This window comes from Oscarella lobularis, chromosome 1 (genome assembly GCF_947507565.1).
Source record: "Oscarella lobularis chromosome 1, ooOscLobu1.1, whole genome shotgun sequence".
In the NCBI taxonomy this organism is placed as follows: Eukaryota; Metazoa; Porifera; class Homoscleromorpha; order Homosclerophorida; family Oscarellidae; genus Oscarella; species Oscarella lobularis.
Window position 1 is genome coordinate 6,554,664 of NC_089175.1, and position 18,887 is coordinate 6,573,550.

At 44.2% G+C, this 18,887-nt stretch overlaps 2 protein-coding genes, 3 long non-coding RNA genes and 1 pseudogene across 6 annotated transcripts in view; 2 read left to right on the top strand and 4 right to left on the bottom strand.

Annotated features, from left to right (window-relative positions):
- Positions 1 to 5,918: 5,918 nt before the first annotated feature.
- LOC136199864 (uncharacterized) lies at positions 5,919 to 6,289 on the top strand. Its single transcript, XR_010673218.1, has 3 exons — positions 5,919 to 6,032; positions 6,083 to 6,158; positions 6,222 to 6,289. It is a non-coding gene; the product is annotated as an uncharacterized lncRNA (long non-coding RNA).
- Positions 6,290 to 6,982: 693 nt separating this feature from the next.
- Positions 6,983 to 7,708, bottom strand: LOC136196899 (fibrinogen-like protein 1 pseudogene; annotated as a pseudogene).
- A 52-nt stretch (positions 7,709 to 7,760) lies between these two features.
- Positions 7,761 to 8,147, bottom strand: LOC136199856 (uncharacterized). Its single transcript, XR_010673210.1, has 3 exons — positions 8,053 to 8,147; positions 7,876 to 7,998; positions 7,761 to 7,824 (listed from the first exon to the last, which is right to left on the bottom strand). It is a non-coding gene; the product is annotated as an uncharacterized lncRNA (long non-coding RNA).
- Positions 8,148 to 10,814: 2,667 nt separating this feature from the next.
- Positions 10,815 to 12,293, bottom strand: LOC136196992 (ficolin-2-like). Its single transcript, XM_065986701.1, has 5 exons — positions 12,234 to 12,293; positions 11,918 to 11,998; positions 11,741 to 11,863; positions 11,682 to 11,685; positions 10,815 to 11,569 (listed from the first exon to the last, which is right to left on the bottom strand). Exons 1-5 carry the CDS (start codon positions 12,291 to 12,293, stop codon positions 10,881 to 10,883), a joined length of 957 nt encoding a protein of 318 aa, XP_065842773.1. The 3' UTR covers positions 10,815 to 10,880.
- Positions 12,294 to 12,491: 198 nt separating this feature from the next.
- The window catches only part of LOC136199820 (uncharacterized), a 29,184-nt gene continuing 22,788 nt past the window's right edge, over positions 12,492 to 18,887 (top strand). For both annotated transcript variants that reach the window (XM_065990138.1, XM_065990139.1), the window contains exons 1-3: positions 12,492 to 12,679; positions 12,736 to 12,837; positions 12,903 to 13,040. The gene's annotated coding sequence lies outside the window, so the exon portion shown is untranslated. The remainder of the gene's footprint in view (positions 12,680 to 12,735; positions 12,838 to 12,902; positions 13,041 to 18,887) is intronic.
- Positions 14,981 to 15,766, bottom strand: LOC136199862 (uncharacterized). The gene is made up of 4 exons (XR_010673216.1): positions 15,729 to 15,766; positions 15,504 to 15,680; positions 15,364 to 15,438; positions 14,981 to 15,314 (listed from the first exon to the last, which is right to left on the bottom strand). It is a non-coding gene; the product is annotated as an uncharacterized lncRNA (long non-coding RNA).

Here is an 18,887-nt window from a genome sequence, read left to right on the forward strand (position 1 = left end):
TTGCACAGGTTTGCACATGATTCTATTTTTTGATAGTCAGGTGACTTATTAACAACATGGCGTCGTCTGCTCCTTGGCGATCTGATCCGCGTTACTGGCAGACGATCTGCTGCGCGTAGCTCATCCTGTCAAAAGGAAAGAAAAATATTGCGTGGAAACACGGTAAATTGTGGCAATAGGTATCTATTAGCAGCTCCGTTTCGGAGCTTTCTCTGGTCTTCCTATCTTTCTCTAGTCTTCCAAGAAGGCTTGAAGCTCGCAAAGCCGCTCGCAGAGATGCGATATACACTCTCTTTCGACCGCTAGATGACTCAAACGACGACGAAAGCCACGCAACGGCCGATAGGGGCCCCCCACGTACCTAAAGATCGTATTCAAACGTCGAAACTTCAGTTTGAAGCACGGAAATTTTGGCCATTGGGTAATTACTCTTTGAAGACGACGACGACCGGCAATTGCGTTCATGTTTATGCAGAGTGCTTTGTCGTAGAGCACGGCAACAGGTGTTCACGGCATTTTCTTCAATCAAGGCCAAGCTACCTAGTCTGCTGAAGAGTAGTTTAAGCCTTCTCTTTTGTGCAGCGTCACATTTAGATACCGACTGACACACACGTAGACAATACAGACAGGCAGCTGTTATTGGAAACTGCGCTGTTTCGTGCGGTATTCATGCCGCTAAGATGGGTTCATGTCAGTTTGCGACGAAGGATATTCTTCAATCATTATACGAGATACAGCAGCCCATCCTGACGACATAGCTGCTGCTCCGTATCCTACACAGCTTCCAACGTGAACTGCTACCGTTATCGATCCCGAGGGAATGTTTTCACAAAAGCCTTCTATGTGGCGATGTCGATGAACATTAGAGCCGTTATCGTTATACACGATGCCGTCAATTGCCTTTGGTCCAGAACATTCGTTTCCGTTAAAAGTGAAGTACCAACGTCCGCAGCAATTTCTGCAATACGCTCTCAAAGTCGCAGCGTACGCTACTTTAAGAGCGGTAGACGTGTGACGTTTCTTGAAAACGCATTTCCAATTCAGGCAATTGGCGCACGTCAAGCGAAGTTGTTAGTGAATTACCTGCAGAAAACCCGCGTTTCTATTGTCTTGATCTTCCCAGGCGCATTGCTTCCAGTTGATAGCATGAATACTGCCGTTTTCTCCTTGAGCAGTTCCGTTAGCTCCCTTCTCGCCTTTCATTCCCTTCTGTCCAACTCCAGTTTGTCCTCGTTCTCCCAAACTTCCCTTGGGTCCTGTCTTTCCAGTGTTTCCTTTAGCACCTTTATCTCCTTGAGTGCCTTTTGCTCCGTCGCTTCCTTTTTGTCCTTGCAAACCGTCTCTTCCTGGCAATCCGCTATGCCCTGGAATTCCGGGTACACCAGGAAGCCCGGAGCAGACACCGGTAGAACTCTCGAAAAAAAATTTATTATAACGTTCGATAATGAAATACAATCAGAAAAGCTACTCTACCGGTACCTGTTTAGGTTGAGGAGAATCTGCCTTGATTGCTCTGACACATAGAATCAGTGTAGCCATCAAGAAATGAAGAGATATTCTGGTTTTCATTGCTGTCTTTGGCCGTGGAATGTCTTTGCATCAAACTCAACCCGTTTATATTGATGGAATAGGAAGCGGTTACGATGTCAACTCCGTTTCTAAGTTCACCTAAATGATGACGCCTTTCCGTCGTTCTACATTTCATCCGCTTTCTAATGTAGTTAGGGGTAGGGGTATAAGCGCAAACCATATAAGGTAGTTTTAAGGCGTCCTGACTTCCCCCGTTCTGCTGTGGAGGATGCAATGAGCATGATCTTCCCTCGTGTACATTACATCATGCACAGCAGTTGACATGTGAACGTTAACGAGGATTTTGCTGCCATGGCAATAGGTCAGCAGAGCTCTCTATCTGACGACATCCAGGGTAATGACTTCTATTGCAAACATGATGTAGCATAAATAAATTATTGGTATTTGCACTGTTTGACTCACGTCTTTTTTTTCTTAGAAAGTGCTTTCATGCTCTACTAACACGCCAGTCAGGAACTCTCCAGAGTTGCACACAGTCATGAAGCTGCGGCGAGGTTACTTTATAACTAGTATTTATTTATCCATTCATTCCGGAAGTTATCTTATCTTTTTTTCCATGTCTGGCAAGCACAGTCACAGAAACGTTAGTCTCTTTCATGCGATTCATTCTTTGTTTCTAAATTTCATTTCAGAAAACGCCAAGGATGACTGTCCTTTCCATGTGTACCAATGAATGCGATTTTGCCCGCTGCCACTCAGATACAAACCATTCAGGAAGGTGCGATGGCAATCGTTAAACCACCAACCACCTCTAAGATTACCAGCACAGTGACCACCACTCCAATTATCATTGTCTTGATCTTTTGTTGAAAACTTCATTCCATTCACGTTGAAATTTGCAATTCCAGACGCTGCAATTGCATCACCTGCTGTGCCACTGTACCCACTAACGGCTAGCCTGTACTTGGAATTGGAGTCTCCCACATTAAAGCTAAGGTGGGTTCATATCAGTTTGCGACGGAGGATATTCTTCAATCATTATACGAGATACAGCAGCCCATCCTGACGACATAGCTGCTGTTCCGTATCCGACACATCTTCCAACGTGAACGGCTACCGTTATCGATCCCGAGGGAATGTTTTCACAAAAGCCTTCTATGTGGCATGTCGATGAACATTAGAGCCGTTATCGTTATACACGATGCCGTCAATTGCCTTTGGTCCCGAACATTCAAGTCCGTTAAAAGTGATGTACCAACGTCCACAGCAACCACTGCAATGCGTTCTCAAAGTCGCAGCGTACGCTACTTTAAGAGCGGTGGACATGTGGCGTTTCTTGAAAACGCATTTCTAATTCATGCAATTGACGCACGCCAAACGAAGTGGTTAACGAATTACCTGCAGAGTACCCGTATTTCTTCTGTCCTGGCCTTCGCAGGCGCATTGCTTCCAGTTGATAGCATGAATACTACCACTTTCTCCTTGAACAGTTCCGTTACCAGTAGCTCCCTTCTCGCCTTTCATTCCCTTCTGTCCGACTCCAGTTGGTCCTCGTTCTCCCAAACTTCCAGTGTTTCCTTTATCTCCTTGAGTGCCTTTTTCCCCGTCGCTTCCTTTTTGTCCTGGCAAACCGTCTCTTCCTGGCAATCCGTTATGCCCCGGAATTCCGGGTACCCCCGGAAGTCCGGAACAGACACCGGTAGAACTCTCAAGAAAGAATTTGTTATTACGTTCGATAATGAAATAAAATCAGAAAAGCTACTCTACCGGTACCTGTTCTGGTTGAGGAGAATCTGCCTTGATTGCTCTGACACGTAGAATCAGTGTTGCCATCAAGAAATGAAGAGATATTCCGGTTTTCATCGCTGTCTTTCGCCTTAGACCGTCTCTGCATCAAACTCAACCCGTTTATATAGATGGAATAGGAAGCGGTTGTGATGTCAACTCCGTTTCTAAGTTCACCTAAATGATGACGCCTTTCCGTCTTTCTACATTTCATTCGCTTTCTAATGTAGTTAGCGGTATAAGCGCAAACCATATGAGGTAGTTTTAAGGCGTCCTGACCTCCCCCGTTCTGCTGTGGAGGATGCAATGAGCATGATCTTCCCTCGTGTACATTACATCATGCACAGCAGTTGACACGTGAACATTAACGAGGATTTTCCTGCCATGGCGATAGGTTAGCAGAGCTCATCTAGGGTAATGACTTCTATTTCAAACATGATGTAGCACAAAGCAATGAAGGCGGATTACTATGATGATTTGATGGTACATGTTTTGTAGCCGAGCTCCGTTGCCATGGCAACAGGTGTGCACGACGTTTTCTCCAAGTCTTTTGCAATGTCATTGCGTTGATTGAGACGTCGATGACGAACTTTCGCCTGACGAGCTCCGGCTTTCTATCAAACGGCAACTCAAGTAAATTTGCAGCAGTGTAGGTAAGGTGTCATTCCTCTCATTATTTTTATAAGAAGCTTTTTAGCTTTCAGATGCAGTTGATAGTAAGCCATGAGGCGTTCTATTCCGGTTTGATTTCCGTTTTTCAGTGTACCAAGCAATATTATGATATTGGTATTTAAAAACTGATTGACTCACGTCTTTCCTTAGCAAGTACTTATAGACTCTACAAACAGGCCAGTCACAAACTCGCCAGAGTTGGACACAGTCATGAAGGTACTTAGTTACTTTTCTATTAGTACGTACTTGTTTATCTGGGAATTTCTATGTCATCTTTTTTCTGGTCGGCTAGCTGCAGTTGATTTCACGTCATTGTACATTTATTCACATCGAAACTCACACGAACAGGCACAAAAGCGTTAGTCTTTTGCGAGCTTTTTAGGCTTTCTTTCTAAATTTCATTTCAGAAAATGTCAAGGATGACCGTCCTCTCCATGTGTACCAATGGATGTAATTTGAGCTACTACCACTCTGATACAATCCATTGAGAAAGGTACGATGACAACTGTTAAACCACCAACCGCCTTTCCAGCGGGAGGCGCAGTGAGAACTAGACTTGTCATTGTCTTGATCTTTTGTTGAAAACTTCATACCATGCACATTTTCAATTGAATTTCCGGACGCTGCCATAGCATCACCTGCTGTGCCGCTGTATCCACTGAAGCTTAGCCTGTACTTGGAGCTAGAATCTGCTACGTCAAAGCCACTGTACTTTGCGTAAGCACTATTTCCCGAGTAATCTTTCATATCAATTCTTAATACGTTTTCTCCATTCAGCTGCAAGAGCTGGTGAAGAAGAGCTAAGCCAAGCCAATAGTCACCATCAATATTGCCAAATCCTCTTTCGTAATCCTGCCATCCACGATTAAAATCGACTGATCCATCTTTTCGTCTTTGAAAGACTGTCCATCCTCCGCCGTCGGTCTCCATGTCACAGTATACAGGAATGAAGCCAATTCCCGCCAACACAGTTAGGAAACTTCCACTTGAAAGATGAGGAGATCGTTTATGTAGACAAGAGCAATCACAGAATTGCGAGCTCCATACCTCCAAAATGTTCAAGTTGCTTTTGCAGTTGTTCAATTGGCATGACGCCTGGAAGACCTTGTATGCCTCGTTCACCTTTCTGCCAAAAAATCATGTTTTATCATCTGTTCAGTTCTGGAACAGCACCTGTCCTTTGTGACCATGCTGCCCAATGTGTCCTTTATCGCCCTTGGGTCCGGAGGGTCCCGTCTTTCCCTGTTTGAAGTAATCAATTAAGTTCTTCGACTTGGGTATTTCTTTTTTATTCTACTGCTACCTGTACACCGATATTTCCTCTCTCTCCTTTAAATCCTTGTGGTCCCATAAGCCCTCTCTCTCCAGTAGGACCCTATAACGAATTGACGCACTCCTTATCATAACGACTAAGTACCGCTCTTCCAACTGGACCAGGCGGTCCCCGTGATCCAATAGCGCCAGGCAAGCCCTGCGGTCCAACAGGTCCGGGCAGTCCCTGAGGTCCAACAATGTGTTCATGGTCACACGCAGTAGACGATGTCTGCGGCGAAAATATATAGGCCTCGCAATCAAAAAGAATTATATTGTTTTTTTCCTGAGAAGAAGCGTTTGTCACAACGTAGCCAAGTAGGCAGAAGAGCAGCGGCGTTCTCATTGTTTTCATCTAAGAACCCTGAGTGGTTTGAATGAAAGTCTTAATTCTTCTGCCTGTGTGCTTTTATAGATGCATTTTATGTACGGAAGACGCGGAATGACGTCAGATCCGCGTTCTTTACATTTCAAAATTTCCATAAAAGGACTTGTTCACGTTCGGGGGTAGATCGAGTTGCGCTTGCGCAAGACTCTTTTTCGACGTCACCATTTTCTCCTAGGAGAACGCCTGCGACCAGACGCTTTTTCGTCTCGTCAGCTGCAGAATTTCTGAACTGCTGCGTCTTTCCGACTTCATTCTACCAGCTTTTCGCCTCGAAACATCGTCAAATCGCGAAAATACACTCTAATTCTTCCCGACTTCACCTATTTTCGAAACGACTTGGTCCGCGGTAGGAAAATCGAACGCAAAAAATGACTGTAACGGAGTTCGTTCCCTCAGGAAACCAAGACCTTCGCAAGAAATCACACTGGGCTTTGGAAGAAATCGTGCACAAGTACGTCCTGTATCTAAATCGGTAAGAATTCCGAGGATCCTTATTAGGTAATTAATTATTTAATTCGTTTATCGATGTCTTTAGTTTTCTTCATGAGTTTGGAGAGAGCGTCTTCATTCAACAGAAGCCGCACGTCTCTTCTTATGTCAGTATTGAAGGTATAAGTCACTTATTCAGTATTTATATTTATCCTGTACGTCATGTTCTTCTTCAGGTCGGCTGTGAGGATTTGACGTCAGATTAGGAAGTCGAAATAGAAAGACGCTAACGACTGAAATTGGGTTGTTTCGCTTAGAAACTGCGAGACTGAGTGGAAGAATCTAGCCATCATCGCCTTTGAAATATTCGGACGCTTTTCCAGGCTTCAGAAATCGTGCAAAAAATACTTTGTCTTTCTGAATATGTAAAAAATGTAACTCGATCTCAAACAAGAACCCTGATTTATTTTATTATTTAATCAATTATTTAATTAATTCATGCTGTGTATGTATGCTGTTTTCTAGATCTTTTGATGGCGTATTCCTTCGACAGACGCTAACAAACTTATTTGATATTGAGAGTTTTATCAAGCTGTTTGCCAGTATACCACGTAATATTATATTGGTATTTACACTATTTGACTCACGTCTTTTTTTCTTAGAAAGTGCTTTTATGCTCTACTAACACGCCAGTCAGGAACTCGCCAGAGTTGCACACAGTCATGAATTGCGGCGGAGTTACTTTATAACTAGTATTTATTTATCTATTCATTCCGGAAGTTATGTCATCTTTTTTTCAGGTATTCTAACCGCAACTGATTTTATTTCAGTGTACGTTTGTTTATATCTAAACTCACACAAACAGGCAAGCACAGCGACAGAAACGTTAGTCTCTTCCATGCGATTCATTCTTTTTTTCTAAATTTCATTTCAGAAAATGCCAAGGATGACCATCCTTTCCATGTTTTCCAATGAATGCGATTTTGCCCGCTGCCACTCAGATACAAACCATTCAGGAAGCAGTGATTACAGCCGTTAAACCACCAACCACCTTTAAGAATACCAGCACAGGTATCGCTCCTCCACTTATCATTGTCTTTATCTTTTGTTGAAAACTTCATTCCATTCGCGTTTTCATATGGATCACCAGACGCTGCAATTGCATCACCTGCTGTGCCACTGTACCCACTAACGTTTAGCGTGTACTTGGATCTGGAGTCTCCCACATTAAAGCTACTGTACTTGGCGTACGCACTGTTTCCTGAATAATCTTTCAAATCAATTCTTAATTCATTTGCCTCATTCAGCTGCAACAGCTGGTGAAGAGAAGCTAAGCCAAGCCAGTAGTTACCGCTAAGATTGCCAAATCCTCTTTCGTAGTCATTCCATTCACGATTAAAATCAACTGATCCATCCTTTCGTCTTTGAAAGACTGTCCATCCTCCGCCGTCAGTCTCCATGTCACAGTAGACAGGAATGAAGCCTATTCCTACGACAGCAATTGTGAAACTGTCACTTGAAAGATGAGGAGATCGTTTATGCAGACAAGAGCAATCGCAGCCTTGCGAACGAGCAATTACTAAACATATTCATCTTGTAGAACTTAGTAGTCAATGGCTCAAAACCTTACTTCCTAGATCTTCAAGTTGCTTTTGCAATAATTCGATTGGCATGACGCCAGGACGACCTTGAATGCCTTGTTCACCTTTCTACCACAGAACGAATTCTCCAAATGATCTATTTTGGTGATGTAACAGCACCTGTCCTTTGTGACCATGCTGCCCAATTGCTCCTTTAACTCCTTTTGGTCCCGCGGGTCCCGTGATGCCAGAAAAACCTCGATTTCCCTTGTCTCCTTTTGAGCCAGCCTTTCCAATCTTTCCCTTTTAAAATAACAATTTGGGTCATCTGATAATTTTTTCTCATTGTACTGCTACCTGTGCACCGGTGTTTCCTCTGTCTCCTTTATCACCTTTAAGTCCTCTTGGTCCCAATAGCCCTCTCTCTCCAATAGGACCCTACCATTATGTCGTACCTGCACCTTCATTACACTCACTACATACCGCTGTTCCAACTGGACCAGGCGGTCCACGTGATCCGATAGTGCCAGGTAAACCTTGTGGTCCTACAGGGCCTGGCAATCCCTGAGGTCCAGCAATGTGTTTGTGATCACACGCTGTCGACAATGTCTGCGCCGGAATTAGATAAGTTTCTTAAGCCAAAATATTAATGCTTGCCTGAGAAGACGCGTTTGTCACAACGTAGCCAAGTAGGCAGAAGAGCAGCAACGTTCTCATTGTTTTCAAAAGAAGTGTTTGGTATTAAAGTATTCTTCTGCCTGTGCGCTTTTATAGATGCATTTTAGGTACGGAAGACACGGAATGACGTCAGGTCCGTGTTATTTACATTTCAAGATTTCCATAAATGGACTTGTCCACGTGCGGGGGTGAGTTGCGCCCGCGCAAGACTCGTTTTCGACGTCACCAGTTTGCTCCTAGGAGAACGCCTGCGACCAGACGCTTTTTCTTCTCGTCAGCTGCAGAATTTCTGAACTTCTGCGTCTTTCCGACTGCATTCTACCAGCTTTTCGCCTCGAAACATCGTCGAATCGCGAAAATACGCTCTGATTCTTCCCGACTTCACCTATATGGCCTAGTTTCGAAACCAGGAGCACTTCGGTCACCGAAACGAGGTAGGAAAATCGAACGCAAATGACTGTAACGGAGTTCGTTCCCTCAGGAAACCAAGACCTTCGCAAGAAATCAAATTCAGTATTCGAACGCTTGTGTGTCTTTTGATTTACTAACCTCGGTCTTTTTTAGCGAAGGCTAGTCGAAAGCTAGTCAGAGTGTGGCTTCTCTCCTTTTACACACCTAAAAGCGAGTTTCTATTTCTATTGTATTTATTTAACCCGGAAGTTATATGTGATTGACTTCTTAGGTGGGCTTTGTGCCGCACTTCATCGGCTCAACGAATATGAGCCAACATTAGACCTTTGCTTATCGAAGAACGTTCACAATTTCAGTACAGTCATTACCTTCATTGAGGCTCTACAAACAATATCTTGTATCAACAACGGCTATCATCTCTAAGGTAAATACCTTGTGAATATATATGACTAGATAATGATGGCCTGCTGTAAGCCATCATATGATCCCCGAACACCCTCAGTAGTTCGATCTACGGTAGCAAACATCGTACCGTCAGAGTCAGCGCGAAAGCTATCCTCACTGTACGATGTAAATTTACTCTAGAAACACCTGGTGAATATGCCTATACAGCACTATAGACAGAGTTCAGGCGTTTCTTTCAGATATCAATACGTGCCAAGCTAGATTATCAGCTCGCAGTTGGGTTTGCGTGCTGCGAGCTTCGCTCGCAGCACATCGCACTGCCTAACCAACGTGAGTTGGCATACTTTATTTTCCGCAAAAGCCTACAATTTGACTTCTTATGAAGGGCGAGCTATACCACCCTATAACCTCTGCCTCTTTGGGTGATCGTGTCACGAGGCCCATTATCAGCTCGCAGTTGGGTTTGCGTGCTGCGAGCAAAGCTCGCAGCACGACAAACCCAACGTGCTCCTTTACTACTGTGTTCCCTTTATTAACGTCACTGATAAAGCTCATTGCTATGTGCCCGTTATGTATTTATCCTTAATAAAGTAGCCTGTATAATATGCCTACTTCTTCCTGAAAAGTTTTAAACACAATCCGGGGTTCCTAACTACTGTGACGTCACCTTTTATGTACATTTTGTTCAAAATACGGGAGGGTATGACATCACAATGACTGTGATGTCATAAAGGCACCTGTGTGTGGGATTCGCCTAAGTGCGATTGTGACGTCAGGGTATACCGACAGAACCACACTTTGGTTTTTGGGCGATCACGTTTGAGAGCCCCTCCCACCAGGGCGCGCGCGGGCCTCTCCCGCGCGCGCCCTGGTGGGAGGGGAATTATTTAATTCATTTATCAATATCTTTAGTTTTCTTCATGAGTTTGGAGAGAGCGTCTTCATTCAACAGAAGCCGCACGTCTCTTCTTATGTCAGTAATGAAGGTATAAGTCACTTTACTTATTCAGTATTTATCATGTACACGTCATGTTCTTCTTCAGGTTGGCTGTCTGCAGATGATTTGACGTCGGATTAGGAATTCGAAGTAGAAGGACGCTAACGACTGAAATTGAGTTGTTTCGCTTAGAAACTGCGAGACCGAGTGGAAGAATCTAGCGATCATCACCTTGAAATATTCGGACGCTTTTCCAGGCTTCAGAAATCGTGCAAAAAATACTTTGTCTTTCTGAATTGGTAAAAAATGCAACTCGATCTCAAACAAGAACCCTGATTTATTTTATTATTTAATCAATTATTTAATTAATTCATGCTGTGTGTGTATGCTGTTTTCTAGATGGCGTATAAGAAACTTATTTGATATTGAGAGTTTTATGACGCTGTTTGCCAGTATACCACGTAATATTATATTGGTATTTGCACTGTTTGACTCACGTCTTTTTTTCTTAGAAAGTGTTTTATGCTCTACTAACACGCCAGTCAGGAACTCGCCAGAGTTGCACACAGTCATGAATTGCGGCGGAGTTACTTTATAACTAATATTTATTTATCCATTCATTCCGGAAGTTATGTCATCTTTTTTTCAGGTATTCTAACTGCAACTGATCTTATTTCAGTGTATCTTTATTGACATCTAAACTCACAGGAACAGGCAAGCACAGTCACAGAAACGTTAGTCTCTTTCATGCGATTCATTCTTTTTTTCTAAATTTCATTTCAGAAAATGCCAAGGATGACAATCCTCTCCATGTGTACCAACAAATGCGATTGTACCCGCTGCCCCTCAGATACAAACCATTCAGGAAGGTGCGATGACAGGCGTTAAACCACCAACCACCTTTCCAGTGAGCAGCACAGTGACCACTCCTCCACTTATCATTGTCTTGATCTTTTGTTGAAAACTTCATTCCATTCACGTTTCCATATGAATATCCAGCCGCTCCAATTGCATCACCTGCTGTGCCACTGTATCCACTAAAGGTTAGCGTGTACTTGGATCTGGAGTCTCCCACATTAAAGCCACTGTACTTGGCGTACGCACTGTTTCCCGAGTAATCCTTCAAATCAATTCTTAAGTCATTAGCTTCACTCAGCTGCAGCAGCTGGTGAAGAGAAGTTAAGCCAAGCCAGTAGTCACCGCTAAGATTGCCAAATCCTCTTTCGTAGTCATTCCATTCACGATTAAAATCAACTGATCCATCTTTACGTCTTTGAAAGACTGTCCATCCTCCGCCGTCAGTCTCCATGTCACAGTAGACGGGAATGAGGCCTATTCCCACGAAGGCAATTGTGAAACTGCCACTTGAAAGATGAGGAGATCGTTTATGCAGACAAGAGCAATCGCAGCCTTGCGAACTAACAATTACTAAAGCACATTCATCTTGTTAAACTTATTAGTCAATGGCTCAAAACCGTACTTCCTAGATCTTCAAGTTGTTTTTACAGTAATTCAATTGGCATGACGCCAGGAAGACCTTGAAGGCCTTGTTCACCTTTCTACCACAAAACGAGTTCTCCAAATAATATATTTATTTTGGTGATGTAACAGCACCTGTCCTTTGTGACCATGCTGCCCAATTGCTCCTTTAACTCCTTTTGGTCCCGCGGGTCCCGTGATGCCAGAAAAACCTCGATTTCCCTTGTCTCCTTTTGAGCCAGCCTTTCCAATCTTTCCCTTTTAAAATAACAATTTGGGTCATCTGATAATTTTTTCTCATTGTACTGCTACCTGTGCACCGGTGTTTCCTCTGTCTCCTTTATCACCTTTAAGTCCTCTTGGTCCCAATAGCCCTCTCTCTCCAATAGGACCCTACCATTATGACCAGTTGTCGTACCTGCACCCTAATTACTTTCACTACATACCGCTCTTCCAACTGGACCAGGCGGTCCACGTGATCCGATAGTGCCAGGTAAACCTTGTGGTCCTACAGGGCCTGGCAATCCCTGAGGTCCAGCAATGTGTTTATGATCACACGCTGTAGACAATGTCTGTGCCGGAATTAGAGAGGTTTATTAGGCCAAAAAATGATATTTTTTATGTTTGCCTGAGAAGAAGCGTTTGTCACAACGTAGCCAAGTAGGCAGAAGAGCAGCAACGTTCTCATTGTTTCATAATAGTGTTTTGAAAGTTTTCTTCTGCCTGTGTGCTTTTATAGATGCATTTTAGGTACGGAAGACACGGAATGACGTCAGGTCCGTGTTATTTACATTTCAAGATTTCCATAAATGGACTTGTCCACGTGCGGGGGTGAGTTGCGCCTGCGCAAGACTCGTGTACGACGCCACCATTTTCTCCTAAGAAAACGCCTCGACCAGAAGCTTTTCGTATCGTTAGCCACAAAATTTCTGTACTGCTGCGTCTTTACGGCTGCATTCTACCCGCTCGTCGCCTCGAAACATCGTCGAATCGCAAAAACACGCTTTAGTTCTTCCCTACTTCACCTAGTTTCGAAACTAGGAGCACTTTGGTCACCTAATCAACTCGATCGAGGTAGGAAAATTGATCGCAAAGCACGCAAGTGACTGTAACGGAGTCCGTTCACTCAGGAAACAAAGACAAAGATTTTCGCAAAAATCACCTTGAAATATTCGAACGTTTTTGAAGGCTTTGGAAGAATCCGTGCAGTTGTACGTCCTGGATCTAAATCGGTAAGAATTGCAAAGAACCTTATGAGTTGATTAATTATTTAATCCATTTATCACAATATCTTTAGTTGTCTTGATGAATTTGGAGACAGATCACTACAATTATCTAACGTTATTCTATTTCAATGAAGGCAATCCTCTCTTAGCTGAATTTAGTTTTGGCCATATCTCGAAGCAGCTGAATCTTGCAATATCTCTTCTCTAAGGTAAATACCACGTGATTAGTTATCTCTGTACTACTCTACGAGATCTGCTAACAGTCACTTCCCAATCTGGCTTATTACAACTCGTCAACCTATTTTTTTTAGTTGATAATGAACATGGGATTAGAAGTCTAGGTAAGAGATTTTCTAATTGTAATTTTACTTTATAATTAACGTCAAAATTTTAGTTGCAATCACGCTACCACAAACTCGTCGCCAAATGACTTCACTTCTCCGAGAGGCAGCGCGTGATTGCTCCGAACTGAAGTCCTGCCGTTTCCATGACGACGGGTAATAATTGCTGAAAGTTTTGTCATTGAGCTCCGTTACCACGGCAGCAGATGTGCACGGCGTTGTCTTCAATCAAAGCCAAGTATTTTGGAACTGCACTTCACGGCGATATCAAAGTATGTGACAGGCGTGTCTCTTCCTCATTCTATAAACCTTTCTGCTCTTCTAACAGGTACTGATTTATTGGTGGACTCCACGGGCCAGCTGAAGAGATTGCAGTGTCATCAGGTCTTTATGTGGTAAGTGGATTTATTGCTTCGTATTCAGCTAAGGGTGTTTTTTTAGGATTGGGGTCCTAAGCATGACCCCGTCATCAAAAACTGCTCCACCGGGGTCCTGGGCAAGACCCCGTCATCAAAAACTGCCTGGCAGGGGTCCTGGGCATGACCCCGTCAAAACTGCCTGTGCATGGAAACGCGAGGGAGAACTCTGTGCTTTTTTATCATTTTATTTAATAAATTGACTGTCCCTCCCCTTCTATTTTTGAGCAGTTTTTTGATGACGGGGTCTTGCTCAGGACCCCGGTTGTGAGCCTTTTTTTATGACGGGGTCATGCCCAGGACCCCAACTCCTAAAAGACGAACGTCAATAACAAGGACAAGTGCTTTGTAATAATATACCTGGTCATAGAGTAGCAAAATGGTGAATACGGTGCCATCGTGCGTCCAAGGCATCACGCAGACGCAAGGACCTCAAACTGTGAGGTTCACGCGTCACAAGATTATCATCATCACAAGTAGGTACGACTAACTAACTAACTTCGCCATCAAAGTGCAAAAAATAAAAATTGAAAAAATTCCACTACATGCAGTATAAACTTGATATCATGATCTTCCTTTGTGGGTTTCCACACTGCAAAAAAAGCAACTGACTTGTCCATTTATACTCTTCTTACCTCTACTAGACTACCCTCAAGCAGCAAAACATATGACAAAAATCTAAATTACCTTCAGAGTCAACTGACCTAATATCTAGCTCCTACAGAAAAGAAACCATAACACGAAAACAAATAGCTTATCTCAAAATCTCTTCACCTACGCTATTCCATGCAACCAAGACTACCTCAAAATCCATTTAAAAATCAGGTAGCGCCTGCTAGCTAAAGCACTATGGGAAGGAGCTAAACGCCTACTAAAAATCCGCCCTACCCTACTAGCAGCCGCCAACTAAACTCTAAGGCAAAGGAGCGGACCTGTGCAGACTAACCGTACTGATACAGGGATAGACATAATACAATTTCAAAACATTACACAGTACTTTTTATGCGCGAGCGGCGTTCCATGCGCCTGAACCGCAAGCGCCGCTCGCGCGCAACGAGGGAGACACTTGCACCCCAAAAGTAGGCGTTCCCGCCGCTACTCTTTATGCGCGAGTGACGTTCCTTGCGCCCGAACCGCAAGCGCCGCTCGCGCGCAACGGGGGAGACACTTGCACCCCAAAGGTAGGCGTTCCCGCCGCTACTCTTTATGCGCGAGCGGCGTTCCATGCGCCTGAACCGCAAGCGCCGCTCGCGCGCAACGAGGGAGACACTTGCACCATTACAAAGTACTTTTTATGTGCGAGTGGCGTTCCTTGCGCCTGAATCGCAAGCGCCGCTCGCGCGTAACGAATTGAAGACATTTGTCACGGTAAAGTTATTGAAATTACCTTGGATCATTTCTAAATTTGTTTCGGACAATGTATCCGACTGTAATTATTGCAAGCTACGGGCTTTCATAACGTTTTAGTAGTATGGGTCGGCGATAGGGGGGTGAGGGTCGGAGCCGACCCATGCCAACCCATGTGGGCAGAACCCTGCTGATAAAGCACGCGATGGATAGTCTTTTTGCTGTCCCACTACACTCTCTGTAACATGCCCTGTAACATACACACGTGGGCTTTCATGCGCTGCCATGACAACAGCCATCACTCCCGAACCCCAAGGACCCCCAGTTTTAAACCTGGTCACTCGTTGTCTTCATCAAGGAAGGCTCTCGTTGCATTGCTCTAAAAGGTGCAAGTCGCGTAGAAGTGTGGCTTACGTACAGTATTGTACCTATGTCTGATAGAAGCGTGACGTCACGCGCTATATTTACATTTCCTTTCTTGCGCCACGCGAAATCAGAGGCATCTAGAAAACAGACAAATAAATCAAATTTGAGGTAAAGTGGGTGGATGCCACGCGGGATTGCTCACCGGCGAGCGGATGCGCAACGAAAATGAGAAGAGGGGGCGGGGGCGTGTTCTCTCAACTCGACTTGAGCCTTTGGGGAAGCAGTGTTCAGCGTTTCACTGTCCAGCGGCATGTGTAAACGAAAAATTTACGACGACGTTTTCGACCGAGAAAAATCGACACAAACTTCTCCGGATCACCTAATACGTGTTATTAGTAGAATTAATAGCAGTCATTTATTGGCTTACCTGACGTCATCAAGAGCTAGTGTGACCATTGCACTTCGACGTAAGACTACGGGCTGCGGTAGTACTAAAGTCTAAACTGTATTGAATAAAAAAGAAGTGAATAAATACTTACTTACCTATGACGTCAAAAGCGTTGGAGAAGACAAAGAACGACGAGTTATCCACGCTATAGTTCAGCTGAAGTTGACCACTTTCGCAAACCTAAAATAACATCAATCATTCAATTTAATTAATTATTGACGCGAAGCTCTAATATCGAATTTGGGCTCGGGTGAAGCTTTGGGAATCTTACTTCATGGACCAGACGAGATAATGAAGATCTCCTACGATGTTTTCTGTTGAGAGGCCCCTTTCGAGGGTACGCTATCGCGAATCGCGTTTGGGCCACGCTAAGCTAAATTCAAGGCAGCCAGAAGCTACCGACGACTATTTCCACCTAAGAAAACCGATGTGTCACCAAGGAAGAGACGAATTGGCGTCCCAACCGTTTTACGCTGCATGTCCACGTCATCGCATGCTTTCACTAACAATACGCAAGTGGAGCACCGTGCGAACGCGTGGGGCTCGCGCGTTTCTCACGCTGGGGAGTTGAGCGTCAATGAGCGATACAAAAACGCGCGCGTTCCCGCATCACCCGTGAGCCGCGCACGCGAGAGAGCGACGCGAAAGACTAGCGAGACGCGGTTGTGGACGAGTCCCTACGCTATCTCCATAACTCGGAGATCAAGAAAAAATTCCATGCAACTATCATGCAATACAAAAAAACGGCTCAGAAATTTCTACTTCTCTTCTTCGTGAAACGACGTCTTCTTTTCAGTCAATTCACCTGCAATATCATGTCAGTGGAAAAATAATGACTCAAAACGCTTACCTTTCCAAAATTGAAGTTTACCATTGAGCTTCATTTGAATCGTACACTAAAAAAGAAAGAGATATTAGTAAATAAATAAATTAAATAAAACGCTGCAAAAAAGATATCAACCTGCAAATAAAATAAAAACCTGTGAAAAACCCGTAAATAAAAACCTAAAATTTAAACCTGTGAAAAAATAAAAACCGGCGGAAAAAACCTGTGAAGAATTAAAACCTGTGAAAAACCCGTTTAAACCAGTGAAAAAAACCTAAACCTAAACCTAAACCTGTGAAAAATTAAAACCTGTGAAAAACCTAAATAAAAACCAAACCTGTGAAAAAAATATAAACCTGCACAAAAAAAAGAATCCTGCGGAAAAAAACCTACTATCTACCCTGAAAAAGAAAAGCAAGAACGTGATAAAAAAACCTAGATTACCATACAAATCCAATGACCTAAAAAATCCCTATATACTAATCAACCTAGATTACCTCAAAATCCATTGAAAAATGGTCTAAAGCACGTGGCGGCTGCTAGCTAAGCACGTAAGGGGAAAGGAGCTACAAGCCTACTACACAAAACGCCCTACCCTACTAACAGCCGCCAACTATAACCTTAGTGCAAAGGGAGAGGACCCGTGCAAACTAACGTAGTGATGCAAAACGAAGCACGTGAGGGAGGAAGTGCCATTACTGCATTATACCGATTTGTTGTCCCGCTGCACCCCCTGCAACGTACACAATTGGGCTCCATGTGCTGTAATAACCACCAGCTCTCACTCGCGGACCCCAACCCGCCCTCGATTAGACTTTTGGAAATCAAACCTAATGGTTACACTGTCGGAAATTTTCTATGCCCGCGAGCGAGGGCAATGGCATTGCAGACATTTCGCGCCGTGTACTTCATAGGAAGCCCCGCCCCCTAAGAGCACGCCTACACCATTGGGGCCCCAATGGGGGGACCTGGTCGTCGCGCTGGCCACGAGGCATTCTTCTTCCTGTTTTCTTCTCCCATTCCTCGCGAAACTAAAGGAAAAGAGGAAATGAACGTAAAAAAACGAAGTGCGGGTGCACGCGATGAGGGATCGCCTAAATGCGAGTGGATTAGGCGCGTCGTCATGTCCGTGTGACGTCTCGCGTCGCCGCGCGCGTCGCGAAAAGTCGCTGTCGAGTAGAATCTGCCACGCGCGGATTGCATCGACGCTCTACGCCGCTCCCGAGCAAAAACGGACACGGCAACGTGCCGCGTGGACGCGCAGTTGAACGATATTTATTCAGCGCGCTTACCAATTGGCGACTGTGAAATCCAAGCTGCACGAGAATTCCAGCTGCATGTCCCTCCTTCGTCGCTGCGAAACGATGTCGCGATGAGCCTTGTGTGCAGCGGAGAGTAAAGAGTTCTCAGTGAGACGAACCCGGACACAGACACCTGTACAATAAACTCGCTCTTTTCTCTTTCGCGAGCCAAAACGATCGTACCTACTTACTGTATATTTATTGAGTCTCTATGAGCCGAATTTTCTGAATATGCACTTCGCGGAAAAGAAGCGATAGAGGTATATTGTACGGGACTCGGTTCGTAGCTAGTCCTCACGTGATAGACTTTCATGGCTCTTACCGGACGGTAGAAGCGTTTCTTCGTCTACGCAACAGACGCAGCCAGTTAAACGCATGCGAGAGTTTGCGTTTAGCTGGTTTCCAGAAAATCGGGGCTCCATTGGAGAAAAACCGACGTTTGGAAGCATAACTTGTTTCCATTCGCACCAACGTAAATGAAGTGAGTACGAACGAAGACTGCAAGTTAGTGTGACTAGTTCGAGCGAGGAAGAATCTCTTTGGAAGGTTCGTACGAGCAGTTATCGACCTTCGGCCCTTCGCTATCTTCGTTGCTAAGGAAGCCACTCACTTAGCTTACCCGGCAGAGCATCGTACGACTTCGACGATACCTGTAGTGACGCTCAAGCATCGATTCGAGCGTAGTAATAGAAGAGAAAATTCGAATCGAAGTGCTTTGAGAGTTGGACACCGTTATGAAGTTACGTTTTATTAGGTTTTATTTATTTATTTATTTGTCTGATATGGTTATTTCATCTTTTCTCAGGTTGGCTAGCTGCAGTTGATTTTACGTCAGCGTATGTTTATTCACATCTAAACTCACGGACAGGCAAGCACAGTGACAGAAACGTTCGTCTCTTTCATGAGATTCTTTCATGAGATTCATTCTTGACTTCTAAACTTCATTTCAGAAAATGACAAGGAAGACTTTTCTTTCCATGTGTACCATATGATATAACTCCAGTCAGTACC

Coding starts and splice junctions, on each gene's coding strand:
- LOC136196992 (XM_065986701.1), bottom strand. CDS start 12,293: ATGAGAACGTTGCTGCTCTTCTGCCTACTTGGCTACGTTGTGACAAAC. Junction 11,999..12,233: donor TGACAAACGCTTCTTCTCAG/GCAAACATAAAA, acceptor TCATAATGGTAG/GGTCCTATTGGAGAGAGAGG. Junction 11,864..11,917: donor GAGGAAACACCGGTGCACAG/GTAGCAGTACAA, acceptor TTATTTTAAAAG/GGAAAGATTGGAAAGGCTGG.